Source organism: Chlorella variabilis (assembly GCF_000147415.1).
Source record: "Chlorella variabilis unplaced genomic scaffold CHLNCscaffold_22, whole genome shotgun sequence".
NCBI lineage: Eukaryota > Viridiplantae > Chlorophyta > Trebouxiophyceae > Chlorellales > Chlorellaceae > Chlorella > Chlorella variabilis.
In genome coordinates this window covers 434,446-461,149 of record NW_005435066.1, presented here as the reverse complement: position 1 = coordinate 461,149, position 26,704 = coordinate 434,446, and the positions used below count along the sequence as shown (strand labels likewise).

Here is a 26,704-nt window from a genome sequence, read left to right as displayed (position 1 = left end):
GTGTGTGGGGCAGGGGCACTGTGACAGGGTGTGGCAGGTACCTCCCTCCGACGCAGGGCAAGAGGAAAGCAGCGCTGGCCTTCTGTGTGCTGCCTGGGCAGCAGGGAAGAGCGGCAGTGATCCCTCCACTCCCGCCCACCCAGGCTGGGCAGTGGATGCAGCGGTCACCTGTGATGGCAAAGCCAAACGCGAGGGCGGTGGTCGTGCCCCAGCTGCAGAGGGCAGGCAGCAGCGTGGACTGGTTTGGCACGGCGGCAGCGGCAGGCTGGCGACAGTCGCACGTCGCCGCGAGCGCGCCCGCTCCAGAAAGGCGATGCAGCACCCCACCCCGCGCCACGCCCAAGGCCCGAGCTAGCAGCCAGCGCACCCATGCAGGCACCCCACCCCACCCCGCCGCCTGCCACCAGCACCTGGCATTGACTGTGATGTTATCCAGCAGCGTCTCCACGCCCTGCTGCACGCCGCCGCCCTGGAGTGTGTCGGAGCGGGTGGCATTGGCCAGTGTGTAGCCCCTGGCGCAGCAGGGAGCAGGAAAGGAGCAGGGGGTGAGCTGGGGTGTAGCCCCTGGTGCAGCAGGGAGCAGGAAAGGAGCAGGGGAGGGGCGGGGGTGTGATCACACTCAAAATGAGGTGTGAGGGTAACAGGCAGGGGCATATTCAAATGAGACGCGCGCGCTGCGGGCGGCGGGCAGCCGGCCCCGTCAGGCGTGCACTGCCGGAGGGTCCGCACTCTTCGGGAGTTTGCAGGGCGGAGAAGTTCGTGGCAGCGCCGGTGCCGATATACCTGCAGCCATCAGCCCAGGATGCCTGCGGCTGTCTTTTGACTGATGAACCGTGATTTGTCGCAAGGGGAAGCAAGGCGGCCGGCGCAACGGCGACGCAGGACCGCCCCTTGGACGGCGGCGGCGACGGCCTCATCCACCACACAACCTTGCAGGGCGCGCCTTGGACGCCTGCCCCTGCGGTCAGGCAAGCCCACTGGCCCCTCACAGGGAGACGCTGGGCCCCTTGGGCGATGGTTACTCACACAAACAAGCAAGTGGCCACACACTCTGCCACAACGGCCTTGACTGACAGCCGCATGGCTCTCAGGCAGGTGAGACAGCCACGGGAAGGGTGGTTTTAGAGTCCTGGCTGGAGGTGCTGCAGTGCATTTTAATGCCGTCGCCACCTGGCGTCGCCCCCGCAAGAAAGGGCGGCCCCGGTTTAGGGTTGTGCACGGCCCCCTCCTCTTGTCGACAGCGGACGTCCTGCCCCCCTGCCTCCCGCCACACCTTACAGGCGACAGTGCTCATGTTTCAAGTTCATCAGATGCTGCTGGTGGGGAGAGGCCTTCCAAAATGGTGGTGTGGGGTGGCGCGCGCAGTACCAAGTGCGGCAGCAGAGGAGGAGAGGAAAGACGAATAACCGCAGGGCACTACGATAGAGGAGAGAGAGAGCAGGATCGCCGCATCGGGTAGGAGTGAGTCACCGTTACCCTGCCGCCGCTGCCTGGCACGGCGCTGCCGTGCCGGCTTCACTGTGGATTGGTTCGATTCAGCTTTGGTTGGTTTGCGGGTGGGCTCACTGGCCGGAGATGTAGCCCCAGATGCCCGACCCTTTCTTCTCTTGGGAGGTCATCCTGTAACAGCAGCAGTGGGGAGGGAGGAAAGCCGGCAGCCGGGGTCACAAGCCTCCATCACGGTCCACCTGTCGCCCCTGGCAGCTGGCCCCTCCATAGGTGTGCCCGGCCGCGCCGCGGCTCCCTGTACCGCCTTATATACCGCCTGTAACTCACCTGTACTTCTGCAGCTCCCGCTCCAGCTCCTCCATGCGCCCCAGCTGCTGCCGTGCCTCCGCAAGCTCCACCTCCAGCCGCATGCTCTTGCCCTGCTCAGCCTCCAACGCCGCACGCACCTCCTCCAGGCTCTGCACCAACGGGGGCAGCATAAGGAGGTGGCGTGCATGTGTGTGCATGTGTGGTTGTGAGTGGTGTGCCTTGCGGTGCGGTGTGGTGTGATGATGGTCAGCAGATGGAATGGATTGGGCGGGCCGGGCAGGAGCAGCAGGGTGTGCCGCCGCCGGGGCCTGCGGCAGCACAGCACGCGCGCTCCCCGGCACGCACGCACACGCACCCTGTCTGCGTCGGCGGCCGTGGCCTGCGCTGACTCCAGCTGGCGCCGCATGATTGCCATCTCATGGGATACCGCCTCCTTGGCGGCCGCCGCCTCCCTGCGCGCCGCCTCCACCTCCGCCCACGCACGTTCCTGCTCCGCGGCGCCGCTGGCTGCAGCCGCCGCGGCCGCTGCAGCGGCCGCTGCCGCGGGCTGCGCCGCGGCCTTGGGCGGCGCCGCGGCGGCGGGCTGCTGGGGCGCGGGCGGCGCCGCGGCGGGCGCGCCTCCAGTGAGGTAGCCCTCCGGGCGGTACACGTGTACCGCATTATGGTACCGCCCGTTGTACCCGCCGAACGAGATCATGCAGCCCGCCATGGGCACCGGCAGCAGGCTCAGGCCCTCGCTGGCGATGGCCGACTCCACGGGCGTGTTGCCCACCAGCGTCCACTGCGGCACAGGCGGGTGGGAGGGGCAGGAGGCGGGGCTGGTCTGCACGCGAACAGGCAGGAACTCCCGGGCAGGCGGGCATGCAGGCGGGCATGCAGGCGGGCAGGCAAGCAGCCAAGGAAGCCGCCAAGGGAGCGGCCACGGCTCTGCCCAGCTGCCAGCAGCACCACGCCGCCAGCACACATGGAGGCGGCTGCAGCAGCCGTCGCCGGCCCTGCCTGCCACCCACCACCTCCCCACCCACCACACTACCACCCACACGCACCTGCACAGGCCCTGTGGCCAGGGGCGACAGGTCGAGAGCGTACATGTCTGCGCATCCCGAGGTGTTGTTGCCGCCGCCCACCAGGAACCACACGTCTCCCAGGATGGCGCCCGCATGGCCTGCGGGGCAGGAGGAGCGTGCGCGGAGGAGGGGGCAGGGTGGGGCAGCACGGCAGGGGTGTGAGTGCGGGGCAGGCTCGCGCGGTGGGAGTGTCTGCCGGTGATGGGGCTGGGGTGGGCACCAAGACATCCAACACAGGTCCAACACCGGCGCCAAGCTTCTCTACCACTATACGGTACCAGAGGGTATCGCAGGCCGCGGTACTGCAGGCCGCAGTGTGCCAGCCGAGCCAGCGGCAGGCAGGCAGGCGGCAGGCGGCAGGAGGCTGCGCTGTGCCGCCGCTGCGCACCTGCGCGGGGTGGCGGCACTGGCCCCTCGGCCTCGGGCACCCCCCACTCCAAGGTTTCCAGGTCGAGGCAGTGCAGCTCGTTGTTGCAGTGGGCCACGCTGCCGCCGCCAAACACCAGCATGTAGCGGCCGCGGTACAGGGCGGCAGCGTGGGCGGAGCGGGGGCCCGGGGGCGTGCCTGGCGCGCGGGGGGAGAGGGAGGGAGGGAGGGGCGGAGCGGGGCCAGCTCAAACGGGTGGGGCGGGATCCGCAGCAGGCGCGGGGTATGTGCGACCGCAGAGGGTCATTAGGCCGCGCCGCGCCTCGAAGGCAAGCAAGGACTCCAGCCCTGATAGGCTTACAGCCCCACGCCACAGCGACCCACGCACACACACCACCAACTACACACACTCTCTCAACCACACACACACGCACTCGCACACCACCACCCATCCACACACCACACCCCCACCCACCCGTGGTCTCCGGCACGCTCCACTGCCAGGTGGCCAGATCCAGGCACAGCAGATCTCCCAGCGGCCTCCTCATCACATCCTCCCCGCCAAATATGTACAGCTTGCTGCCCACCAGCACGCCCTGGGGCAGGCAGGGCAGCAGGGAGGGCCGGGGTGGGGCGGCGCCGGGAGGCGCACGGCGGGCGGGCGGGCAGGGAGGGAGCAGGAGCAGGGGCGGAGCGACACGGCATGCCGGCCGCTGCGGAAGGAGAAGCAGCGCAGCCAGAAGCCGGCAGCAGCGCGGGCAGGGAGGGCGGAGGCGGGCGCAGCAGCACAGACAGCTAAAGCCGCACAGTCAGCAGCAGCACAGTCAGCAGCAGCCGCTGCCGCCGCTGCTGCTGCCTGCTGCTGCTGCTGCTGCCGCCGCGGCTGCTGCCTGCTGCTGCCTGCGCCGGCGCAGGGCAGCGCAGGCGGGAGGGGCGGCGTCTCACCGAGTGGCCACCGCGCGGCCTGGGCAGCTCCTCCTCCTCGTCTGCCGCGGTGCACTGGATGGCGCTCCAGGTGCCGGCCTGGGTGTCTAGCAGCCTCACCGGCATCTCGGGGCTCGCCTCCTTGGCCTGCTGGGCAGCACGGGAGGGAGGCGCAGGGCGGGGGGCAACGGCAGCGGCGCGGCGGGTGGGACCGAGGAGGGCTGGAGCGCGCACGCCAGTTTTCATTTTCATTTTGTTGATGTTGCATTCTTTTAAAGCAACGCCGCGCGGCTGACCCCCCATCCCCGCGCCGCGTGCCCACATCGCTGAATCCGGGGCCCCCGCGGCAGGCAGCCCAGGTGGCGGCGGCACGCTCCCGAGGCAGCGGCAGGCACCCCTGCGGGCAGCAGCCGGCCGCCCCCTGCGGCGCCTCACCTTCATGTGTCCCCCCACAATCACCACGTTGCCCTGCCAGGCCACCGCCACGTGGCCCGCGATGGCCGGCAGCGCCGCGGGCTGCGGCGGCGCGCCCTCAGCGGCGCCGGAGGCGGCCCCCGCCTTGCTGCCGGGCCAGGCATACGACTTCCAGGTCAGGTTTTCCAGGTTAAGGGCCCAGGTGTCGTTCAGGTATCTCCCGCCTGTGGCAGAGGAGCATCAGGGCATCAGGGCATCAGCACCGGCAGCGGAAGGGCTGGAGGGCGGCACGGAGGCGGCAGCGGAAGCTGCACGGCTGGGAGGGGCGTTCGGACGCGGGCGGCAGCCACGCGGGGCGGAGGCGGAGGCAGTGGCGCCAATGTCGCTGGATGGAAGAAAGCACCGAAGGCAGGCGCACCGTAGTTGCCGCCCACGATGAACAGCTCGCTGCCGATGAGGGCGGTGGCGTGCTCGTACCGCGGCGGCGGCCGCCTGTCGCTGATGTACGGCGACACCCAGCTGCCCTCCACCACCACCTCGGTCACCGACCGGCTCTTGGGCGCGGGGCGGCCGCCGCCGGCGGCCGCCGGCGCGGGCGGCGCCGCGGGCGGCGCCTCGCCCGCCGCCGCCGCCGGCGCGCCCTCTGCGGTGCCGTTGGCGGTGGGGGCGCCCACGCCGGATGCCTGGTGCTGGGCCCACCAGTCCGGCACCTCCTCCTCTAGTGTGCGCACATAGAGGCGCATAGCCTCAACTGCAGGCAGGCAGGCAGGCACAGGCAGGCACAGGCAGGCAGGCACAGGCGAGGCACGTGGTGAGGGGAGGGAGGCCCCGGCCGACCCACTGCTGCGCATGAGCGCCAGACGCGCTGCTGCGTGCTGCGAGCCGTGCGCTGCAGGCGGCGCGCACCTGCGGGCATGTCCCCTAGCTGCTTCCACGACTGCCACTTGGCATTGTTCACAACGGACCAACCCCAGGGCTTGGGCTCGTTGCACGGCCCCTGCACCCACGTGCGCCGGGCACGGCACGGGGCGGAAGCGGCGCTCAGGCGCGGCGTTTCGGCCGCGCTCGCCGCGGCCAGCAGCGTCCGTGCGCGGCTCGCTGCAGGTGGGGCTGCGGCGTGGCTGCCAGCATGCGAAGGGAATCACAGCGGCGCCTGTGCACAGCTGGCGGGCGGCGGCGGCTCACCACCGTTGCTTGCTGGTGGAGCGAGTACAGCAGCAGCTTGCTCTCCTCCGTCAGATTGTCCCCATCTGCACAAGCTGAGCAGCAGGCGCCGCCATATCAGTACAGCGCAGCAACATTGCCCGCTTGCCGCGTTGGCGGCGGGTGGTAGGCGGCGGCAGCGGCGGCAGCGCCAGCCGGGGGAACTGGCCCCATGGCTGCCTCTCGCCCGCCCTGGTCGCAAACCCCAGCTTTAAAAACAGCTGCTGGGCGCTGCGGCGGGGCGTAGAGAACGCGATCGCGCTGCAGAACAGGTGCAAAGGGCAGCTGGCCGGTGGGCTGCTCACGGGCGGCGACGAAGGCAGAGGCTTCCGAGAACCTCTCAGGGTATGGCAGCTGGCAGATAGAGGCGGACATGGTCGCTGCGTTCTCGCCAGGACGGATCCGGTCGCGCCGCGACTCCACTGCCGCCCGGCTGTATTGCAGCAGAGAGCAGACAAGCGATGATCGGCGGTCAGGGGGCAGGGGGAACCTGCCCAAGGGACACGCCAGCAGGAGGTTTATGGGCAGCACACAGCACACATCAGTTGCTGGCAGCCTAGGCCGGCCTAGGCTAGCCTGCGTGCTCAAATGCACGAAGAGCGCATTGAGCACTTTGTGGCCGCCCTTCGGCACAAGGGGACACCCCAGCCCTTGCAGCACCCGCCTCCCGCCTCTGCGCCGTCGCGGCAAGTTGTACACTCTCCCCGCTGACCAGGAAGGACCACGCTCGGCCAAGGTCGCACAAGCTCATGTAGGTAGCAGTCCTGCAGCAGGACGCCTGCCGTGCTGCACGGTCGTCGCTGGCCCCAGCCCGTTGGCCCTCTTTTGCCTGCCAGCGTGTCCTGCCTCTCTCGCAAGCACGGTGGCCATTCACAGGGGATAAGTGCCGACTAGAGGCGGCCACGGCTGTGCAAAGCAGATAGGGAGGGTGCCTGCGAATGTGTCCGCTGACACCAAGTCAGAAAGCGTGCGGGCGCCGCCAGGGCACATGCGATGGCAGCGGGCGGCGGCGAGGGGAGTAGCCAAAGGAATTTTTGTTGTGGGGTTTCTAGCCAGCACAGAAGAAATTTTGGAAGCTGCGCTCAGCGGGGGCAAGGCAAACGGACACGGCAGACGTGGGTGCGCTGGGCCGCCGGCGGGCAAGCCCTTGGGTGGCACGGACAAGCTACAGACAGGGTGTTTGGATGTGAGGGGGTGATGCAGAGTTGTACCAAAGGAGGGCGGCGGTACGGTGTGGGTGAGGCGGGAGCGCAGGGATAGAAGAACCGGAGAGGGGAGGTTCGGGAGAAACAAACGGGCGGGAAGAAACAAATTGCGTGCTTGACAGCAGAGGGACGCAGAGCTGAGCGCGAGAGCAAGACGAACAAAGCAGAGTGACAGAATGGGGGAAGGGGGGAGAGGGTACATGCCGCCGACTGCGGACCGGGCGGCTGGAACAAAGCGTGGAGACAAGTGCCTGGCGGCAAGTGTGAGGAAAGCGAGCTGCTGCTTGCTGCAAGGCGTGCCGCGCTCGGCGGCGCGAGCCATCAGGCCGCCCCGAGGCGGCCGCAATGCGAGCCTTGGGTCGGGCCGCCGGAGCCGCCTCAGTCCTGCATCGATCCCGACGCGTAGTCGCCGCGTGTGAGCGACAGCTCTGCAGCAGGGGGCGGCAGCGGGGGAGGGTGGGTGGGGGGGGCAACACGGGCAGGCACACCGCGCAGGGGAGCAGTCCCCAGGATCCGAGCCGGCCCTGGCACGTGCTGCACATGCCCCAGGCCAGCACGCCCGGCAAGGCCCACCCTCCAGCCAACCACCCGCCTCCCCCTCCGCATCCCTCCCACTCCCGCCCACACACAGAGAGCGCCCCCAGCAGCGCCCCTCCCCCACCGTCACGCACACACGCACATACGCGCGCGCGCCACGCACGAGGCTCGCCCCCCGGCAGCGCCGCCTCCTCCTCCGCCTCCCCCACTGCCCCCACACACGCAACACACACACACACACACAGAGGAGGCTCACCCTCCAGCAGGTCATCAGCCTCCTCCTCCGCCAGAATGTCGTCAGCCATCTCGTCAATGTTGTCGGCGTCGATGACCCGCGTGCTGAGCTGCGCCTCGCGCACAATGCCCACCACCTCCTCCTCGCTCTGCGGCAACGCACGGGGCAGCACGGCGCGCGCGGCGTGAGCGGCCGCGGGCGTGGCGCGCCGGCCAAAGACAGCCCCCGCCCGCCTGCCCGCCTGCTGCGCACCCGCCGCCGGCACCTCCCGCCCCGCCCCGAGCATGGAGCCCGCCACAGTCCTCCTGGCTCCCATCCAAGCCCTCCCACCCTTCCCCGCATGCCCAAGCCGCACGCCGGGCAGCAGGCGGCGCGCCCAGCCGGGCAGCCGGGGCCTATCACAGCGGGGCGGCTGTGACTTCTGGTAACAGCTGGTACCGCTCGGGGGCCCACCTGCCGCGCCTTCTCCGGGTTCACCCTGCTGTTCAGCTCCAGCAAGCCCTCGGGCATGTTGCGGCGGAACCAGGGGTGCGACATGATCCCCGGCATGCTGATGCGCTGCCCCGGGTCCTTCACAAGCATGCGACTGCAGGGAGGCGGCGGCGGCGGGGGAGGGAGGGAGGGTTCAGAGGGAGGGCCAGGAGGGGAGGGCCAGGAGGGAGCGGCTGGCAAAGCCAAGCAGCAGGGCCAAGCACAGCAGGGAGCAGCCAGGGGGGCAGAGCGCGCGGCCCGGCACAGCGGCGCGCTGCGTGCGGTGCACGCAGGCGGTACACGCAGGCGGTACGCACCCCAGCAGGTCCCGCAGGTCTGGCGACATGTCCTCCGGGATGCGGTACTCCACGCGAGCGATGCGGCCCAGCACATTCTGCAATGAAGCACCGCAGCACACAGCGGCGGCGGCACGTGAAGCGGGATTGGCCCATGCCCGGCAGCCAGCCCGCATGCCCTCACGATGCATGCCAGGGGCGGCCCAGGCCTGCCGCGCGGCGCCCCGCACCCCGCGCCCCGAACGCCGCAACACCCGCCCAGCTGCGCGGCGGCTTCCGCGGCGGCTTCCGCGGCGGCCCTCGCCACGCGGGCAGCCCCCGCGTCCCCACGGGCCGGCCTCTCCTCGCCAGGTAACACAACCAAATGCCTGCAGCACACCTGCACCGCCGTGCGCGCGTCTGACGCATCCTCCAGCCGCTCAAACGGGTACAGCCCCACACACATCTTGTAGAGTGCCACCCCCAGGCTCCACACGTCGGCCTGGTGGCCGTGCCGCATCGTGTTGCTGAGCACCTCCGGCGCGGTGTAGGGCAGGCTGCCCAGCGCGCTGTTCGGGTCGCTATTGATCTGCTCGCTCTTGCTGCAGGGCAGGCAGGGCCGGGGGGGTGCAGGCGGACGGGGCGGGCGAGGCAGGGGTCAGGCACGGGAGGCAGGGCGAGCAGAGGGGTGTGCGGGCAGCGTGGGAGGGAGGGTGGAGTGTGGGGTATGGGCACGAGGGCAGCCGAGGCGGCCCCGCCGGCGCAGCAAACCCTTTGCCAGCACGCTGCACGCCAGCTGTTACGACCCCCCTCCTGGGTCGTACATCTCTAAAGCCGCCACCTGCCAGCACCTCAGCACTGCCTCAGCAGCCGTCTCGGCTGCTCCGATCCACCGCACCACACACACAGCACACACACACCAGCCCAGCGCAGCGCTCATGCACGCAGCGCCACATGCGCGCAGCGCGCCCGCCACCTCAGCGCCCGTCCACCTCAGCGCCCCTCCCACCTGTACGTGAAGTCGTTGATCTTCAGCAGCGGCCGCGTGGCGTCCCCCGTCAGCAGCTTGTTGTTGAGGTTGAGCTCACGGTTGTCTTGGCCAATGGAGTGGAAGTAGGCCAGCCCCACCGCCAGCTGCTGGAAGAACCAGCGCGACTCGTCCTCTGCTCCAGCGGGGAGGGGAGGGCGTGCGGGTGAGGGAGGGGCGCGACGCGAGGGAGGGGAGCAGGGGAAGCAGCCAGGGGAGCGGGCACGGCTGAGAGCGGCTGACCGGCCTGCAGCGAGCCGCTCCTGCATCGCTCAGCCCTGCTCCGGCCGGCTGCTGCCCTGCTGGCGCCCCGGTAGCTGCTGAGTGATCACCCGCCTGCTGCCTGCTGCCGCCGGCCTGCTGCGCCGTACTCCCCTCCCCTCCCCTCCCTCGCCTGCCAACCACACCGCCTGCTGCCTGCCGCCTGCCCCCGCCACCCGCGCTGCCCTGCTGCGCGGCACACACCTGACAGGTGGTCTTTGCTGGTCACATAGTCAAGCAGGTCCCCTCCCGGCGCATACTCCAGCACTATCGCCAGGAAGCGCTGCGTGAGGAAGACCTCTATCAACTGCACGATGTGGGTGTGCCCCGTGCACTTCCTGCAGGCAGCACGCGCCCGCCAGGCACGCGGCACACGGCGCTGAGACGGGCAGGCAAGGCCGGGCTGCCGGGCAGCTGCCCAGGCAGCTGCGGGCGCCGGGCCGGGCGAGCACAGCAGCCGCCGACATAACGCGCTGCCGCTTCAACCGAGGAGAGCAGCGGGGCTGGACCGCCTGCGTCCCTGCCGCCGGCTGGCTGCTGCACAACGCCCACCCGCAAGCATGATGGTTTACACCTTGGTGGAGCCAGGTGAGGCTGCGGCCCCGCTGCGCCGAGCCGCGGCTGCCCTCCCTGCCAGCTGGCGAGCGCACCCCCGGCCTGGCGCTCCTCCTGCGCACCTGCCTGCCCACACCAGCCACCCTGTGCCCGCACGTCCCGCACCCCTCCCAGGCTGCTGCTTGCCTGTGGATCAGCAGCTCGTTTTCCACGTGCTTGGACACAGCCGGCCCTCGTTCTATCATCTTTATCACCACCTGCTGCCCATTCTCCTTGTTGCGCGCCAGGTACACCTGGCCTAGCGTGGTGCGGAACAGCTCGCGCACAGGCTCGTAATACCTGCACGGTCGCGTGGCAGCGAGCAGTGCGGTGACCCGGCGGCAGCGGGACTATGCTCGCCGCCCTCGCCCTCCGACCGCCCTCAGCTGCTGCGGCCCTGTCCGCGGCCGGCTGGCGCTGCTGGGCGGCGTTCTGGTGGGGGCAGCAGCGGCTGAGGCGTGCCTGTGTCCTAGGAAGGGGCAGTCGACGAAGTCCACAGAGGAGGTGGCCTCGCCCCCCGTGTCGTCGGTGGTGGCGGTGTTCCTGCAGCGAATTGGCGGTGTGCTTGAGGCCAAGCGGGGGGCGCTGGGCGGGACGATGACCCAGCAAATGGGCTGCAGCCAGACTCACATGCTGCCGTCTAGCGAGTTGCCTCTCGAGCCGCTTGCTGCCCCCTCCCGATGCTTCCTGCTGCTGAAAACGCTGCGCAGCTTGTCCATTGCTGGAGCCCCGGCGCGGAGGATGCCCCCGCGGGGCTGTCACAGGCGCCGGCGGCTCCCAGGTGCTTGATTGGTGCTGTCGAATGCCGTGTGCGGGCCCTGCGACAGGCCTCCAGTCCCCAGTGGGCGGCACCGAGTGAGACAGACCAGCTGAGGCACGGTGCAGCCCGGCCGCCCCGTTCGAGACGTGCAACGGAACGTAGGGGTGCCAGAGCGCGCCTGGTCGCTGGCTAGGGCGCCCAGCCTCGCCTGGAAAGGACGTCTCCAGAGGGACCCCATGGATCTCCCTGCGCCCTTGAATGCCATTGCAACATGTCCGGCAGCCTCCGGCAATCATGTCTGCAACAGAAAAGCCACTGGGCCCGCACTGCTTCACCTTTGGAGATGGCCTCGACCTGCAAGTGCACTGTCGGCGCCTGCCCGCCGAAGTCGCCCGCGTGACGCAGACCCTGCAACTGGATGTCGAGGAGCTGTTCGCCAACCTGCTGGATTGGGACAGCGGGCCGCTGGCGGCGGAAGCGGCGGCAGGCGGTGCTGGCGAGCAGCAGCAGTCGCCGGCGCAGCAGCAGCAGCAGCAGCAGCAGCAGCAGCAGCAGCAGCCCGACTCCAAGAAGCTGTGCGGCAACGTGGCCGCCAACCAGCCCGACCTGATTGGGCTGGATGTGTGGCCAGCGGCGATAGCGCTCTGCGAGTACCTGGCACGACGGCCGCAGCTGGTGGCGGGCGCCTATGTGTGCGAGCTGGGCGCAGGTGGGGCTGGGCTGCAGCAGGTCTGGCTGCTGCACCAAGCGTGCCTTTCATCGGCTAGCGTGGCACCTGCCTGCCACCAGCGCACGCATGCACGGCACGCCCACGGGCGGCGGCAGCGGCCCACAGTCAACGCCGCCGCTTGTGCCCCGCTCCTGCCGCAGGAATGGGCCTGCCGGGCCTGCTGTGCGCCAAGCTGGGTGCCTCCCAGGTGCTGCTCACCGATTACGAGCCCGTTGTGGTTGACCACCTGCGGCGCAACGCAGAGCAGAACGGGGTGGCGCCGCGGTGCAGCTTCCTGGCGCTCGACTGGTTCGACCGCGCCCCGCTGGCGCCAGCTCAGCGCCACGCGTACCACCTCCTCCTCCTGGCAGACGTCATCTACGCCGCGGCAGTGGTGCAGCCGCTGGTGGCCACGCTGCGGGCGCTGCTCACGCCCGACAGCGGTGGGTGGGTTGCTCGGTGGAGGGAGCGGCGGGCGGGCGGGCGGGAGTGTCTGGCGGGAACCGTCCAGTGGAGCTTGCAGGCAGCGGTTGCCCTGGGGTTGTGCCTCTATCTCTTGCTGCACCCATGCTGTGCTTTCCTTGGCTTGCTGGTCCGCTGACAATGCCCAGTGGCATGCCGGGAGGCTGGCCAGCCGGCCCACGCGCCGTGCTGACGGCGGCGTGCGTCGCGCTGCCTCCCTGCCGGTGGCTGTGCAGGAGTGGCGCTGGTGGCGCACCGCATCCGCCGGCCCCTCATCTTTGATAGAGTGGACAAGATCGCCAGGCTGCAGGTGCACAACGCCCGCCTGCCTGCCCCTTTGTGGCTGGAGAGCGGTGGCCGGCGTGGCGCTGGCAGCCGGCGCCAGCTGCCGGCGTCTGCCTCTTGGGCGCCTGCGGCAGGCCCGGCAGCTGCCTGTAGAAGCTGCATGCTGCAGAGCAGAGGCTAAGGCCGCCTTGGCGCCACCTGCCCCTGCCTGTGCCTGTACAGGAGCAAGACGAGATCTTTGAGGAGTTCAAGGGGGCCTGCCAGGCAGCCGGCCTACACCTGCGCTTCCTCAGCGACGGCCCTGCAGCGCTGGCGGGCGAGGAGCCGCTGCTGCTGGCCATAGGGCCCAGCCCGCACCACCTGCAGCGCTTCCCTGCGCTGGCGCAGCAGGCTGCAGGCGCGGGAGGGGCGGGGGAGGGGAGCGGCGGCGTGCAGGGCGGCAGCACAGCAGCAGCAGCAGCAGCAGCAGCAGCACTAGCGACAGGTGCTGTGGAGGATTCATAGTGAATGCTGTGTACTGTTGGCCGGTGATCCTCTGGGAGCTGCCAGCAAGGCATGTAAGCTCCACCTGGCAGCGGTAGCTGTATGGAAGCTTTGCCAGGAGGCCCTGTTGCGTTTATAACACCCCGTCACTGCGGATGGACATGCCAGTCGAGCGGTTTGGAGCAAGCCCCTGCAGCGGTGAGCGCCCTCGTGGCCCCGCCTTTCCTGCCGCCGCGGCTTGGTTACCGGTGGCCGCGCGGCATGGTGCTTACATTGCATGCTTGGGCAGGGCTCTTCATCATCAGATCAAGGACAGAGCATGCAGGGCCTACACCAAACTGTGGTAGTGACAAAGATGGCGCCAATATGCAAAGCAGAATGCCAGCTGTGTGATCATCCCAGCCTTGCACGCTTGGCGGGCCTCGCCTTGCTGCCGCCGGTGCTTGCTGCCGCCGCCGCTTCTAGCCCTGCTGCCGCTCCTGCCGCTGCATCTGCTGCTGCTCCTGCTGCTGCACCACCGCCGCCGCCGCCGCCACTGCCGCCCTCCTCCTCCCAGCCCTCCTCCTCCCAGCCCTCCTCCTCCTCCTCCTCTGCATCTAGCGCCGCCGCCGCCGCCGCCGCGTCTTCTATGCGCCACAGCTGGCGGTTGGCGCCTGAGCGGTAGTCGGCTATGGCCTGGTTGGAAAGCGCGTCGGCGGCCTGGTTGAGCTCCCGCCGCACCTGCCGCGCCTGGAAGGAGGCGAAGCGGTGCATGAGGGCGGTGGCGGCGGCGTGGTAGGGGCGCAGGCCTTCATTCTTCACCTGCCAGTCCCCCAGCACCTGCAGCCGGGGCGCCGGGCGCGGCCGTCGGCAGGCAGGCAGGCAGGCAGGTGTGCAGGAGGCAGGCAGGCCAGACCCTGCCGTCAACAAAGCTTGTTATTGTCAGTGGACCATCGTCCAACCCACCCACTCAGCCCCGCCCTCGGAGCAACCCCCGCCCTTGCCGGCCAGCCAGGCAGCCAGCAGGCCAAGCGGGCAACAACCTGTGGCCTGCCCAACTGCCGGGATAATAAGGGTGCGGTCCCCTTGCCCCGGGATGCGGCGGCAGCCCAGCTCCAGGGCCGCCTGCAGCCCCGCAATCAGCCCGGCGTACTCGGCCTGGTTGTTGGTGTGCTGATCGCCCATGTACTGGCACATGCGCGACACCTGCACGAAGGCAGGCGGCGGCGGGGGGGGGCGGTCGGCGGCGAGGGGAGTCGGGGATCGCGGCGTGGCGGTGGCCGCTGCTGCAGGTGATGGCTGGAGGCGAGGGTCCCAGCCGCGGCAGGACATGCCCGGATCCACGGCTGGTCTGACGGGCCACCCCTCCCGCTTGCACGCACCCTCGACCCCCCCCAGGCAGCCCCACAGCGCACACCTCCACGCCTGTCGCCTCATCATACAGCACAGCGCCCCAGCCAGCTGGCCCCGGATTGCGCTTGGAGGCTCCATCAAACTCCTGCGGAGCAGGGTGGGTGCCAAAGCCAAAAGGGAATGGCAGTCTGCACAGGGAGAGCTGCAGATGGCCCCAGGCAGGAGCGGCCTGGCAGGGCAGAAGATGGGGAGGCGCGGCTGGGATCGGCAGCAGCCGCTGGCAGGCGTGCCAGAAGCCTCACCAGGCGCAGGCAGCGATCGGTTGGCGGAGTCGTAGCCGCGTGCCGCGCTGCAACTGCAGCCGCGGACGCTTGCTGCGCCCCCGCTGCCCGCGGCGCTCGGCGCTTGCGCGGCGGCGGCTCCGCGCCCGCCGCTGCCGCAGCTCCGTCTGCGTCTGCCGCCGCCGCTGCCGCTGCCGGTGGCGCCGGAGGCTCTACTGCTGCCAGGTTCAGGCCCACACCATGGCTTTGCAGGTAGCTGAGGGCCTCATGCTCCGAGGTGAAGCCAGCATACATGTTGCCCTTCCAGCCCTGCACCTGCTGCCGGCACTCCTCCCAGCTGCGGTAGAGCCCAGGCCGCCGCCCCACCGCCACCGCATACACGCTCTTCTTCACCATCGTCGTCTTGGTGCTCCTGGCCAAGGCCGGCGCGCTGGTGCTCAGGCAGCGCAGAGAGAGCGAGCGGAACAGGAGCATCACTGCAAGTTACAGCGGCATATCGACACAGCCGCAATCGGGAAGGGATGCTGGTCAACAATGTGCAGAAAGAAGGGCGAGCAGGGCCCCCGATGTTTGTGCTGCGAGTGCTGCGCCCAGGAGAACTGCAGCAGGCAGCCGCCTTCATGAGACGTTGAGCGGGGCACGGCGAACATTGCTAGAACCTTTGACATGGCAGTGCCGGTCATCTGCAGACCGCCGCCCTGCAGCGGTCTGCGCAGGCCCAGGAGAACCCCGTGGCGCCTGCAGGCGGCCTCCAGCTCCATCCAGGATGTCCAATTGGACGGGTATACGCTCACAGTGCACCAAGGACGCCTCCCCGAGCCCATCGCGGTGCGGCGCTTCTTGCGGGCCCGCCAACTTTTGTTGAACACTATGCTTACTGCAGAGCTCATGGCACTGGCAACATCCCCAACACCGATACCGCAGCTCCCTTGTTCACGCCTGCTTCGCAACTCCTCACAAGCTGCAGGTCAGCAAGCTGCTGGCGCGGGCGTTTGCCGCCAGCGCGGGCGAGGACGGCGACGAGGGCGGTGCGTCCCCGCTGGCGGGCGCCGCGCTGGTACCTTTCCAGCTCAAGCTGCTGGCCGCGCTGCAGTGGCGGGGATCCACGCTGGGCAGGAGCTTCATCGCCGTAGCCGCCACCGAGGCGGGCAGCCAGGAGCTTGCGGGCGTGGCAAACGTGTCAGCGGGCATGGCGCTGGCGGATGCCGACACACACCAGCTGGAGCTGGGGCCGGGCCAGGCGGCCGCCACCATCAGCAACATGGCCGTGGCGGAGCGGCACCGGCGGCGGGGGCTGGGGCGGCGCCTGCTGGCGGCATGCGAGCACGCCGCGCAGCACCTGCTGGCGCCGCCCGCCACCCTCTGTGCGCTGACCGTGTACAGCAGCAACGAGGCGGCCATAGCGCTGTACGAGAGCAGCGGCTACCAGATAGAAAGCAGCTGGGTGGACCCGCGGTGGGCGGAGAGCGCGGAGCGCGGCAGGGTGGCCTTCGGGCGGCGGCAGCTCATGGTGAAGAGGACGCTAGGGGTGGAAGAAGCAGCGGCAGCGGCGGAGGAGGCAGCAGGCGCGGCGAGGTTGCTGTAGCGGCTTCAACTGATTACCAGTCTGTTTTTCCAGGAATACTGCTATTCGTTTATAGATCATGTTTCAGTTGACCATTGTTTCCCACGGTTTGCAAGGCCATCGTTTTTTTAGGGCAATGCAAGGTTGGCAGCGGCGGCAGCGCCCTGCCGCCGCCACATGGCGCTGTGATGGACCACAGCACACCAGTCCTGTCGCAGACCAGCTCACAGCCTATCGCACGACATGCAGCAGCTAAGTTTCGAGTTCCCGTGCCCTGGCGGGCACGCAGTCGCCATCGAGCTGCTCTGCCGCGAGCCTCCCGAAGCGCAGGCCGGGAAAACGCTCACCTGGCAGGTTGCAGAGGATAGGGAGCATGCTCAGGATAGACGTCAGGCCGTCGGCAGCTCGGAGGCGATGGCGGAAGGCGGCCCGCCAGCTCCCGCTCTTGGTGCCTCCGCCGCCCCTGCACCAGACCTGATTGGTCTGGATATCTGGCCCGCCTCTATAGCCCTTTGTCGCTACGTGGCAGCCCACCCGCAGCTGGTAGCCAGCCCTGGGCAGCACGTGCTGGAGCTGGGGGCAGGTCGGTGCCTGCCGAGCGGCATGGCCTGGTTGCGAGCCAGCTGCTGCCCCTGCCCTGCTCCTTGACCTGCTGATCCCCCTCCCTGAGCATTGCTGTCTGAGCCTACCTCCTGCCGTGTACACTTCACCTGCGTTCAGGCATGGGCCTGGTGGGCCTGCTGTGCACCAAGCTGGGTGCCGCCTCGGTGCTGCTCTCAGACTATGAGCCAGCCGTGCTGGCCCACTTAGGCAGCAACGTAGCCCTGAACAGCCTGCAGCCGCGCTGCCGCACCCAGCAGCTCGACTTCCGCCACCCGGGGGCGGGCCTGCGGCCAGACCAGCAGCGCACCTGGCGGCTGGCGGTGGCGGCGGATGTGTTGTACTGCGAGGCCATCGTGCCTCACTTCATCGCCACGCTCAAGCTGGCGCTGCATGCGCAAGGTGGGGCTTGCTGCGAGGAGCTTGGGGAGGTGCTCCTCTTGTTATGAGGGATAGCTGGCATTGCTGCCTGATCTGAAGATAGGTACAGGACCCTCATGCGCCCAGGTGCATTGCTGTGAGCCAAACCCGACGTATGCTTTGCCAGGTCTTTCTCACGGCCCTCCTCAGGCAGACTCCCTCATTGCCTCTCCCTCCTGCAGGCGTGGCGCTGGTGGGGCATCAGGTGCGGCGGGCGGTGGTGCTGGACCCAGCCACCCGCCTGCCGCGGCTCGAAGAATCGGATGGGCCGCTGGACGCCTTCATGCGGGATGTGGCAGGCGAGGGCCTGCAGCTGCGGGTGCTGAGCAGGAGGGCCACATGCAGCAACGTGGATAGCGATCCCATGGTGCTGCTGGCGGTGGGCGGCCAGGCGGCAGTGCTGGCAGGCCTGCCAGGCGCCTGAGGCACGGCAGCCCTCCCGCGGTCGGGGCCTGGAGTGCAAGGTGGGGCAGGGGTTGTATTCCCCACTGCTGGTCCCACATCGACTCGGCAGCAGTCAAGTGTTACAACCCAGTCACGACAGATGGGGGGACAGATCAGAGAGAGAGGTGGGGAAGAGAATGCGGAGGCGTCAGCGCTAAGGGGATTCGGCGGGCGCTAAGGGGAGGGGGAGGGGCTCAGCTGTGCATGGGTTCAAGAGGGGACCAGTGTGTCAAGGGGAGTCGACAGAAAAGGGGAGAGAGATAGCAGGGTGCATCACGCTGCCGCCAGGCGCGGGGCGGGCGGGGTTCTACATGCCGCCCCACAGCTTGAGCAGGCTGCCAAACATGCCGCTGGCCTCCTGCCCCTCCACCTCCACCTCCGCCTCCTCCTCAGCCAGGTCTGGCAGCAGCACGTTGTCGATCACGTGCACCACAGCGGGGCAGCCGGCGTTGATGTCGGGCACCACCACCTCGGCGCTGGACAGGGAGCCCACCACGTTGATGCGGCGGCTGGCAGACTTGGGGTGCAGGCCGTACACCTACGCGAGGCAGGGGGAGGAGAGGAGGGGTGAAGGGGGTGAGAGGGTGAGGGGCAGCGGCAGGTAGCGCGGGCACAGCAGGCCGTGGCAGTTGCTGCCGGGACCCCCTGCTCCCTGCCCACCTGCTGGATGGCGATGCTCAGCACGCCGTCCTCGGGCTCCTCCTCAGCCTCTTTGCCCTTGTGCATCCAGGAGGCGGTGGGCTCCGCCTCGGCGGCGGCCTCCAGGTCAGCGGCCAGCAGGGTGGGCAGCTCCTGGGCGGTCTTGAGCTGGGAGGAGGTGAGGGCCTGGCCGGGCACAACGTGGTACTTGAGGATCTGCGGGGCAGGCGGGCGGGGTGGGGCAGGCGGTGGAGGGAGGGAGGGAGGGAGGAGGCGCAGCGTGGGGAGAGCAGGAGGAGGCACGGCCGCTCCCACCATGCGCCACCCACTCACCGCCTGCAGCAGCTCGGGCTGTGCCAGCAGCTGGGCGGGGGTGACGTCCAGTGCCTCCAGGGCGGTGGCAAAGGCCTCGTCAGTGGGGGCAAACACGGTGGCCTGCAGGCTGCGGTCGGACAGGGCGGGGGCCAGGCCGGCGGCCTGCAGGCGCAGGCGGCGGCGGCAGGGGAGGCAGGCAGCGGCGGCGGTGAGCAAGGGAGCAGAGCAGGGGAGTGGTGCAGGGGAGCAGAGCCAGCCAGATTAGCAAACGGGGGAAATCAAGCCGGGCAACCGCTGCTCCCACCGGGCTCACCTGGGGCGGCGGCGAGCAGGTGGAGGAAGTTGCCTGCGGCCTTGGCCCCCTCGGCCACGCTCAGGCACTCAGCGGGGGTGACGGTGGGGGTGAGGGTGGTGCCGGGCGCGCCGGACCCCGCGGGCGCCTCGGGCACCAGCCAGGCGTGCTTGGAGAAGAACTTGGTGCGCAGGCCGGAGATCTTGGCCTCGTGGTGCTCGCGGATGCCGGAGATGGCTGCCTGCTTGGCCTCGCGGATGCCCGAGATGAGTGGCCCCTTGGTGGCGGCCGCCCCGCCCACCAGCGCGCAGAGCAGCAGGGCGAGCGTGGCGCGCTGCTGCATGGTGGAGAGTGGTGGAGGGGCTTGGAGCAAGCAGGGGAGGCGCGCGCAGGGGCCTGGAGCAGCGAAAAGGAGAGGGAGAATAGCGGGCAGAGCGCCAGGCGCGGGGTTTTGAGCGGCCCCAGGGCCCTGCCCCTCGGGGCGAGGCTAGGATGGGTGGAGCGACGCACGGCCTCTTGGACGGAGCCAGGGCGCTGCCCAGGAAATGTACCGCCGGCCCGTCCCGCCGGAGACCACTGGGCACCGTCTCTTTCTGTGTGGTGTGTTCTGATTGCCGGGCCAGCCAAGTTCGAGGAACAAACCAAGTTGGAGAGTCCAGTCAGGCAAAACAAGATCACCTGTCCAGCCGGCAGCAGATGAATTGCGTGATTAGTGCATTGCGTTAATCGAGCGAAAAAAATGAGACATGAGTACAGGTGGTCAAAACTGTTTCATACCAATCTGGCTGCCTCAGGGAGGCGCCACCGAGGCCTCAGGACGCCACTGGGATGCACTTCCTGCCTGCGCTGTCCTCGTCATCAAACTCAAACCCCTCCAGGCACCAGTCGCACTCCTCCTCCCCCTCCATGTTGGTTGAGCAGCGCGCGCAGCTGCCCTTGCACACCGTGCACAGCCCGGCGGCCTGGTCGTTCCAGTAGCCGTCGTTGCACCACCGGCAGACGCTGGCATCGTCCTGGCAGTTGGCGCAGTGCTCCAACCGGCACTCCACACACTTTCCGGTGACCAGGTCCACCCCATACTTGGAGTCTGGGTCGTCGCACACGGTGCAGGCATCCACCCCCGCCTCACACATCTGCATCCGCGGCAGGCAAGCGGCAGGCAAGCTGGAGCAGGCATGGCAATGGCTGCCGGCTGGCGAGCAAGGTGAAGCGGGCGCTGGGCCAGGGCCAGCCAGTCCTGCTGCCACGCGCCAACAGCCCTAGCGGCAGAGCGAGCGCGTGGATGATGTGCGGCGGCAGGCTCACCGAGCAGTGTGGGTCGGAGCAGCGCGCGCAGCCGCCGTCGCTGGTGTTGGTGTAACCGCTGTCGCAGGTCTGGCACAGGTCTGGCGAGGTGGGGCAGTTGGTGCAGCCCTCCGTGCACTGCATGGCACATGGAGCATGCATACAGCTGATAGGAACAGCAGGTGCATGGAGGCAGCGCAGCTCGCACTGCTGTCACAAGCGGGCGGCTGCCACCAGCCCCGCCGAAATGCCCAGCCCGTTCAACGGCTGTTCGCGCAGCGGCCCCTCGCGCTCGCTATGCCAGTACCAGCGCTGCAAGCTGAGCTTCACCTTGACGCACTGCCCCGTCTTTGTGTCGAGCGTGTGGCCCCACCCCGAGCACACTTCGCACGTGTCTGCCGATGAACAGCGCTCGCAGTCTTGGGGGCACTGCAGCGGGAGGGCGCCAGGTGGGCAGGGAGGCAGCGGGGCAGCAGGAGCAGCAGCAGGCTGGACCCACTGGCGGCGGCGCGACTGTGGACCCAGAATGCGGAAGCAGCGCGGGCAAGAAGATGCGCAGGCACCAGCCGGCTACACCGACGCCTCCCTGCAGCAGCCACCCAATCACTGTGCCCATCCCCATCCCAGCACCAACACCCATGCCCCACACACACCTTTTTGCACTTGCCCGTCTTGGGTTCTGGAAAGTATCCGCTGTAGCACTCTGTGCAGGTGTCCACATCGCCGTCACAGAAGATGCAGTCGCTGCCGTCGCTGCACGCCCGGCAGCTGCCGTCTGGCATGAGGCCCATGCCCTGCTTGCACTGCGTGCAGGTGCCGTTGAGGTTTTGGCAGGCCTGCGGGGGCGGGGAGGAGGCAGGGAGTGGTGGATGCGAGAGGTATATGTCCTTCTGTGTGTCTGTGTTGGGGGTGTCAGGGGAGCCAGGCAACCAAAGGCACGGAGGGGGCAGCTGGTGCGTGTGCCCCCTGGTGGATCGCTGCGTGGCATGCTGCGCGGCTTGCGGCTCTCTGCCTCTCCCTCTCAAGCAGCCCCTCCCCCTCCCCCTCCCAACAGGGGCCCCACCTCCACCTCCCCCTCCCCCTCCCAACAGGGGCTCCACCTCCTCCTCCACCCACCATGCAGTCCTCTGCGGGGCACACGGTGCAGCGCCCGTCCTCGCTGGCAAAGTATCCATACGCATTGTCGCCCTCGATGTTGCCCGAGCAGTCGGTGCAAAAGTTGGGGTCATCGCCGGTGCAGTTGGCGCACACAAAGTCGTCAGTGTAGCGGTCGGGGTCGCACTGCGGCGGGGATGGTAGAGAGGGGCAGCAGGGCAGGGCGAGGAGAGCTGGAGTGTGGCAGGCTGCACGGGTGGAGGCAGAGCACAGCAGTGGCAGGCGCACAGGCAGGCTGCGGATCCAGAGGTGGTGGACGGGCGGCAGATGTGTGCAGGACTGAGCCATCGGCGCCAGCAGCGGCAGCGGCGGCGGCGGCAGTCATGCCCCCCGCAGCGCCCGCCCACCATGACGCATGTGCCGTCTGAGGTCAGCCCGAAGAAGTCCCAACACTCGAGGCACGTTTCGTTGTCTGCGGCGCAGGTCTTGCAGCCCCCCAGGGTGGTCACGTCGCCCTCGATGCCGTCAGGCGCCTCCACACACTTGTTGAGCTTGCAGTCGCCGCTGGAGGTGAGGGTGAAGAACTCTGCGCACTCTAGGCAGGTGGAGTTGGTGGCGTCGCAGGCTGAGCAGCCTCCCAGGCCCGCCACGTCGCCGTACACGCCCTCCGGGTTGAGCACGCAGGCAGCGGCGGCGGCGTGGGCTGCGAGGGAAGGGGCGGGGGCAAGGGGACGGCAGGTGGGCGGCGGCGGCGGCCAGCGAGCGGCGGCAGCGACCGGGGCTCAATGAGGCGAGCGATCGCCACCGTCCCAGATCGCATTGGAGGCTCGGAAGGTGGGGGAGGAGGCATGAAGCTACAGAAGGGTGCAGCGTCGAGTGCCGCATGCCGGCCAATGGCTGGAAGCGGAGTGCCTGGCGTTCTGCCACCTGAAGGGTGGCTTTCCGGGTGCTCACAACAAACTTGGCAAGTCCCACTCACCGTCCAGTAGCAGGAGCAGCGCCGAGACAAGACAGGCCCGCAGCATTGTCGGCTCTGCTGCACTTGACCACGATGGAATTGAGTCCGGTGGTCTATACGTGCCGGGTTCATGTGCTAGAAGCGCGTTTTGCTAACATGCAATGTTTTGGAGCCATCGCTGACGGGGCGGCCCGGACGGAGGCGGCGGCCACAGCTGGCGGCATGGGGTGAAGGGTGTGCAACCTGCATACCATCAGCTTTACTTTCGTAGTCCGCAACGTGACCAGCCACGGCTTAAGTTGTGAGGTATGCAAATTGGTGATGGTTTTCCGAAAGCGCCGTACCAGTTGACCCCGCTGCCGCCACTGAGGAGCCAGTCAAGGCCCTTGAGGGCTTCCAAGGGTCCTGGCTTATGCAGCGGGCGCATTTCAAGTACACATGTGGTCTAGAGCATCATCCCCAGCCCCCTCCGGAATTTCTTGTCTTCCCCATTTCCAACCACAATCCCCAACGGGCGCCCTGAGTCCCCACATTTAATTTGCAGTGGAGCTTGCTGTCCTCGCTGCATGTTGCTTTGCCATCTACATCGCGTCTCATCTGCACCCTGCCAGTTTGCTCTGCCCAGTCACTCTCTGCCGCATTCCTTGCACTCGCGTCATCTCGCTGACCTGGGCCCTCCTCACTCTCATCATGGATGCCAGAGATTGCGCATGCTGCACAGGTGCGCGGCTGCCCTGCGACGCAGCGACTCTACTACCCCCGGATTGCCGGCACCGACACAGGCGCCGCTGCCACGCTTCACCCCCAATTCTGCTTGCTGCTGCTTTGCAGTGCGTGCTGCATCACCAACCATGCCAGACACGGAACAGAAGCAGCAGGGCTGCGATGATTTGGACGCAGGCAGCAAGATGCACCAGGTATGGGCCACCCAGCAGCGCTAGTGCGGGAGCAGCGGCAGGGTGCCCGACCTGCCACACCCCTGTTGGCCTGTTGCCAGAAATGCTCGCTGGCGCCTCCTGCCCGCAGGCCGGCGCAGCCGATGACAGCAGCGGCTCCACCACCGATCTGCATGCAGCGGCCAGCCAGGGCGACCAGGCACGGCTGGCAGCCCTGCTGGCGGCTGGCGCCTTCCTGGAGGCTGCTGACGAAGAGGGCAAGGCACCCCTTGCCGCTGCCGCTGCCAACGGCCAAGAGGCGTGCCTGCGGCAGCTGCTGGCAGCTGGCGCATCTATCGAGGGGAGCGACAGGCACGGGCACGTCGCCTTGCACTGGGCTGCCGCCTGCGGCCGGGAGGGGTGCGTGGCGGCGCTGGTGGCGGCTGGCGCCGACCTGGAGCGCAGCGACTGCAACGGCCTGACGGCCATGCAGCTGGCGGCGGGAAAGGGCCAAGTGGCGTGCATGGAGGCGCTTGCGGCGGCCGGGGCCAGCCTGGGTGCAGCCGACAGGGTTGGCAACTCGGCGCTGCACATTGCCGCGTGCAACGGCCACCTGGCGGCCATTCGCTGGCTGGTGGCTGCTGACCCCAGCCCGGCAGCGATGCTGGCGCGCCGCAACGGCAGGGGCCAGACGGCGTGGCAGGTGGCTGCAGAGTACCAGCAGCGAGCAGCAGAGCGGCTGCTGGCGGCGCTTGAACGGCGCTGCAAGGGCAGCTCAGGTGGGTGCCGTCCAGTGGACTGTGCTGGTGCAGTGCTGCTGCACACCTTGGCAGGGGCAAGGGTGCCCATCCACTGCCGTCGGGTGACTTCCCGGCTGCAGGTTGCGCAGCGTCAGCTTCTGGTCGGCGGCAGTCGAGAGCCGTAGAGCCATCCTCCCTGGAAGAGGCAAAGGCCGCCGCTGAAGCCGCTGCCGCCGAGCTGCTAGCAGAGGAGGAGCAGCAAGCGCAGCAGCAGCTGGCCAAGGCAGCAGCCAAAGCGGCCCGCCGCAAGCGTCAGAAGGAGCGCCAACAGCAACAGACAGCGCCAGGAATGGCGCCAAGTATGGCGCTGGCGGCACCGAGTCGCACAGTGATAGAGCCACCGGCAGGAACCTCGGCAGCAGAGTCAGAAGAGGTGCCGCCAGATGTGGCAGCAGCGAGCGCAGGCAGCAGCGGTGAAGCAGAGCTGGACCGCTTGATGCGCCAGCTGGGGCTTCATGTCGAGCAGCCAGCTGCAGGGGCAGGCGACTCCAGCGCCACAGCTGGACCTGGGCTGCCAGCTGCGCAGGGACCGCCGCTAGACCCAGCCCCGGGAGCAGCAGCAGCAGCAGGGAGTGGAACCAGCGACAGCGGCACCATGTCAAGCCGGGGCGTGCCTGCTGTGCACTCTGATGGATCGCTGGCCAGCGTCAGCGGCAGCAGCTGCGACGGATGCGGCACTCCCGGGGTCAAGGCAGGCGGCAGCGAGGGGGGCGCCACCGGGGCGGGCGGCTTCGATGAGGATCTGCTGGCCGAGCTGCGGTGCCCCATCACCCAGGAGCCGATGCTCGACCCGGTGGTGGCGGCAGATGGGGAGACGTACGAGCGATCTGCCATCAAAGGTAGGTGTGCCTGACGTGCGTCCACCTGCTGCATGAGGGTCTGTGTGAGTGTGTGCCCCTGTGTGACCCCACCTTGTGGTGTGCCCACTCCTGCTGTGCCCCCGCCCTGGTACCCTGCAGCTTGGATCGCGCGCCGGGTGGCGGCAGGGCACACGCCCTGCTCACCCCTCACCAACGTCCCGCTCAGGCACCTCGACCTGGAGAGCAACCTGGTGGTGCGGCGGCTCACGGCGGGGCTGGCGGCGGCGGGGGTGCAGTTCGACTGACGTACACGCACGCTTTGGAGGCTGGCGGCGGGGAACGCCAGGCGGGCGGGCGCCGCCAGCCTGGAGCGTTGTGGAGCCGCTCAATCAGCCCGGCATGCATGTTCAGGCTCATTGCGTGGATTCACCGTCCAACTGGCAGCGCCTGGCTCTCTGGCGCTCCTGCATGACGCATATCGGCCAGCCCGCACTTGCCCACTCCACTAGCGTCCCTCGTTCCTAATTGCCTGCATCGCGATCAGCAAGCGTTGGGAACATGGGGAGGAGCGAGCGCGAGGGGGAGCAGGGCGGCAGCAAGCGCAGGGACTCCGCTGGCAAAGCAAAGAAGAAGAAGGCGAAAAAGCGGCGGGCAGAGGCTCAAGATGACGGTGCACCAGCCGCGCTAAACGCAGCAGATGGCGGTGCCGCCGCCCGTCCGCTGCCGCCAGCAGCGCCACAGGAACGGCTCCTGGCGGCAGCCGGCAGCCACGACTCGGACTCCACCACCTCGCAGCAGGACGGTGCACCTGGTGCAACCGGCGGCGCCGACGAGGCAGCCCCAGCGACGGCGGCAGCGCCCGCTGGCCCAGCAGCAGAGGGCGGCGGCGCCCGGAAGCGGGCTGGCAAGGCGGCGCCCGTGCTGCCCTGGATGCGGGTCCCCATCGCCATAGAGGCCTCTGAGGGCACCTTGCTGGAGGAGGTGCAAGGGCTGGACCCGCGGCTGCGGCGGGCGCTAGAAGGTGGGCGCGTGCATGCGTGTGTGTGTGCGGCTGTGTGTGTGTGCCTATGTGTGTGTGCCTGCCGTGGTCTGAAGCAGTGTTCAAGTCGGTTTAACCGAGGGGCCGCACTTCGCGCTTTGGCTCCGGCCTCAGAGCAAGCCTGCGCTGCCCAAGCAGCCCTGCCTGCAGTCCGGCTGCTCCCCCTGCTCCCGACCCGGTCCACTCCCCTCCTGCGCGCGCCGCCTGCCTCGTCGCCTATGCCCCGCGCCGCAGGCACCGGCATCGAGGTGCTCTTCCCGGTGCAGACGGTGGCGTGGCGGGAGACGGCCGGCGGCGCCTCGCCGGCCCACGACATCTGCATCTGCGCCCCTACCGGCTCCGGCAAGACGCTGTCCTATGCGCTGCCGGTACTGCAGGCGCTGTCGGGCCGTGCCGTGCCGCGCCTGCGCGCACTGGTGGTGCTCCCCACCCGCGACCTCGCGGTGCAGGTGTTTGGCGTGCTGGCGGGGCTGTGCCCCGCGCTGGGCCTCGCCGCCTGCCTGGCGGCGGGCAAGGCCAGCCTGGCGGCCGAGGCGCAGCTGCTGGCGTCGGGCGGCGTCGGTGAGGCCCCGCTGCCACCCTGCCACCCTGCCAGCCAGGCTCCTGCTCTGTCGGCAGCGCATGCCCGACTGCTGCTGCACCTTGCCCACGCTACACTCGGCTCCCCTGGCTGCCACCTGCCCACGCCAGATGCACACAAACCACACACACACATACACACACACGCACTCCCACACACACACTCCTCTTGCAGACATCCTGGTGGCCACGCCCGGCCGCCTGATTGCGCACCTAGAGGGCACGCCAGGCTTCACCCTGCGCCACCTGCGCTTCTTGGTGGTGGACGAAACCGACCGCCTGCTGCGCCAGGCCTACCAGGGCTGGCTGCCCAAGGCCATGGCCGCGCTGAGCGGCGGCGGCGGCGACGG

The 26,704-nt window shown here is 68.9% G+C and overlaps 10 protein-coding genes across 10 annotated transcripts in view; 5 read left to right on the top strand and 5 right to left on the bottom strand.

The window, feature by feature from the left end:
- Positions 1–1,562: 1,562 nt before the first annotated feature.
- CHLNCDRAFT_138888 (hypothetical protein) lies at positions 1,563–6,108 on the bottom strand (the record flags this gene model as incomplete). The annotated part of the gene is made up of 13 exons (XM_005844451.1): positions 1,563–1,620; positions 1,777–1,907; positions 2,114–2,539; positions 2,805–2,923; positions 3,214–3,390; positions 3,668–3,788; positions 4,000–4,092; positions 4,138–4,263; positions 4,552–4,754; positions 4,949–5,281; positions 5,437–5,527; positions 5,716–5,780; positions 6,039–6,108. 13 exons carry the CDS (start codon positions 6,106–6,108, stop codon positions 1,563–1,565), a joined length of 2,013 nt encoding a protein of 670 aa, XP_005844513.1.
- Positions 6,109–7,316: 1,208 nt separating this feature from the next.
- CHLNCDRAFT_138887 (hypothetical protein) lies at positions 7,317–11,057 on the bottom strand (the record flags this gene model as incomplete). The annotated part of the gene is made up of 9 exons (XM_005844450.1): positions 7,317–7,366; positions 7,732–7,858; positions 8,164–8,296; positions 8,499–8,575; positions 8,857–9,058; positions 9,466–9,619; positions 9,949–10,082; positions 10,465–10,638; positions 10,969–11,057. 9 exons carry the CDS (start codon positions 11,055–11,057, stop codon positions 7,317–7,319), a joined length of 1,140 nt encoding a protein of 379 aa, XP_005844512.1.
- Positions 11,058–11,392: 335 nt separating this feature from the next.
- Positions 11,393–13,127, top strand: CHLNCDRAFT_58869 (hypothetical protein; the record flags this gene model as incomplete). The annotated part of the gene is made up of 4 exons (XM_005844543.1): positions 11,393–11,807; positions 11,969–12,250; positions 12,506–12,579; positions 12,777–13,127. The coding sequence occupies 4 exons, from the start codon at positions 11,393–11,395 to the stop codon at positions 13,056–13,058; spliced, it is 1,053 nt and encodes a 350-aa protein (XP_005844605.1). The 3' UTR covers positions 13,059–13,127.
- A 573-nt stretch (positions 13,128–13,700) lies between these two features.
- Positions 13,701–14,511, bottom strand: CHLNCDRAFT_13162 (hypothetical protein; the record flags this gene model as incomplete). The annotated part of the gene is made up of 3 exons (XM_005844449.1): positions 13,701–13,856; positions 14,076–14,222; positions 14,440–14,511. Coding segments are annotated over 3 exons (375 nt in total), but the record flags the coding sequence as incomplete, so codon positions are not given.
- A 705-nt stretch (positions 14,512–15,216) lies between these two features.
- CHLNCDRAFT_138884 (hypothetical protein) lies at positions 15,217–16,235 on the top strand (the record flags this gene model as incomplete). The annotated part of the gene is made up of 3 exons (XM_005844542.1): positions 15,217–15,231; positions 15,395–15,478; positions 15,618–16,235. 3 exons carry the CDS (start codon positions 15,217–15,219, stop codon positions 16,233–16,235), a joined length of 717 nt encoding a protein of 238 aa, XP_005844604.1.
- A 393-nt stretch (positions 16,236–16,628) lies between these two features.
- On the top strand, positions 16,629–17,658 carry CHLNCDRAFT_138883 (hypothetical protein; the record flags this gene model as incomplete). Its single annotated transcript, XM_005844541.1, has 3 exons — positions 16,629–16,797; positions 16,935–17,216; positions 17,417–17,658. 3 exons carry the CDS (start codon positions 16,629–16,631, stop codon positions 17,656–17,658), a joined length of 693 nt encoding a protein of 230 aa, XP_005844603.1.
- A 327-nt stretch (positions 17,659–17,985) lies between these two features.
- CHLNCDRAFT_138882 (hypothetical protein) lies at positions 17,986–19,267 on the bottom strand (the record flags this gene model as incomplete). The annotated part of the gene is made up of 4 exons (XM_005844448.1): positions 17,986–18,216; positions 18,339–18,533; positions 18,651–18,794; positions 19,004–19,267. 4 exons carry the CDS (start codon positions 19,265–19,267, stop codon positions 17,986–17,988), a joined length of 834 nt encoding a protein of 277 aa, XP_005844510.1.
- A 254-nt stretch (positions 19,268–19,521) lies between these two features.
- CHLNCDRAFT_58868 (hypothetical protein) lies at positions 19,522–22,376 on the bottom strand. The gene is made up of 7 exons (XM_005844447.1): positions 22,283–22,376; positions 21,711–22,006; positions 21,325–21,489; positions 20,862–21,044; positions 20,443–20,637; positions 20,230–20,346; positions 19,522–20,057 (listed from the first exon to the last, which is right to left on the bottom strand). The coding sequence occupies exons 1-7, from the start codon at positions 22,326–22,328 to the stop codon at positions 19,737–19,739; spliced, it is 1,323 nt and encodes a 440-aa protein (XP_005844509.1). The 5' UTR covers positions 22,329–22,376; the 3' UTR covers positions 19,522–19,736.
- A 1,085-nt stretch (positions 22,377–23,461) lies between these two features.
- CHLNCDRAFT_17618 (hypothetical protein) lies at positions 23,462–23,794 on the top strand (the record flags this gene model as incomplete). The annotated part of the gene is made up of 1 exon (XM_005844540.1): positions 23,462–23,794. A coding segment is annotated over one exon (333 nt), but the record flags the coding sequence as incomplete, so codon positions are not given.
- A 1,500-nt stretch (positions 23,795–25,294) lies between these two features.
- Positions 25,295–26,704, top strand: part of CHLNCDRAFT_138879 (hypothetical protein) — a gene marked incomplete at both ends in the record, with an annotated part of 3,294 nt that continues 1,884 nt past the window's right edge. Inside the window, 3 exons of the mRNA XM_005844539.1 lie at positions 25,295–25,757; positions 26,010–26,336; positions 26,530–26,615. Coding sequence (XP_005844601.1) covers positions 25,295–25,757; positions 26,010–26,336; positions 26,530–26,615 — 876 coding nt within the window. The remainder of the gene's footprint in view (positions 25,758–26,009; positions 26,337–26,529; positions 26,616–26,704) is intronic.

What these genes read in the sequence shown, in the direction of transcription:
- CHLNCDRAFT_58868 (XM_005844447.1), bottom strand. Translation starts at nt 22,328, where the DNA reads ATGCTGCGGGCCTGTCTTGTCTCGGCGCTGCTCCTGCTACTGGACG. An exon ending in GCCCCGCAGAGGACTGCATG is followed by an intron (nt 21,045 to 21,324) that starts GTGGGTGGAGGA and finishes CCGCCCCCGCAG; the next exon opens with GCCTGCCAAAACCTCAACGG. An exon ending in GCTCCGACCCACACTGCTCG is followed by an intron (nt 20,058 to 20,229) that starts GTGAGCCTGCCG and finishes CCGCGGATGCAG; the next exon opens with ATGTGTGAGGCGGGGGTGGA.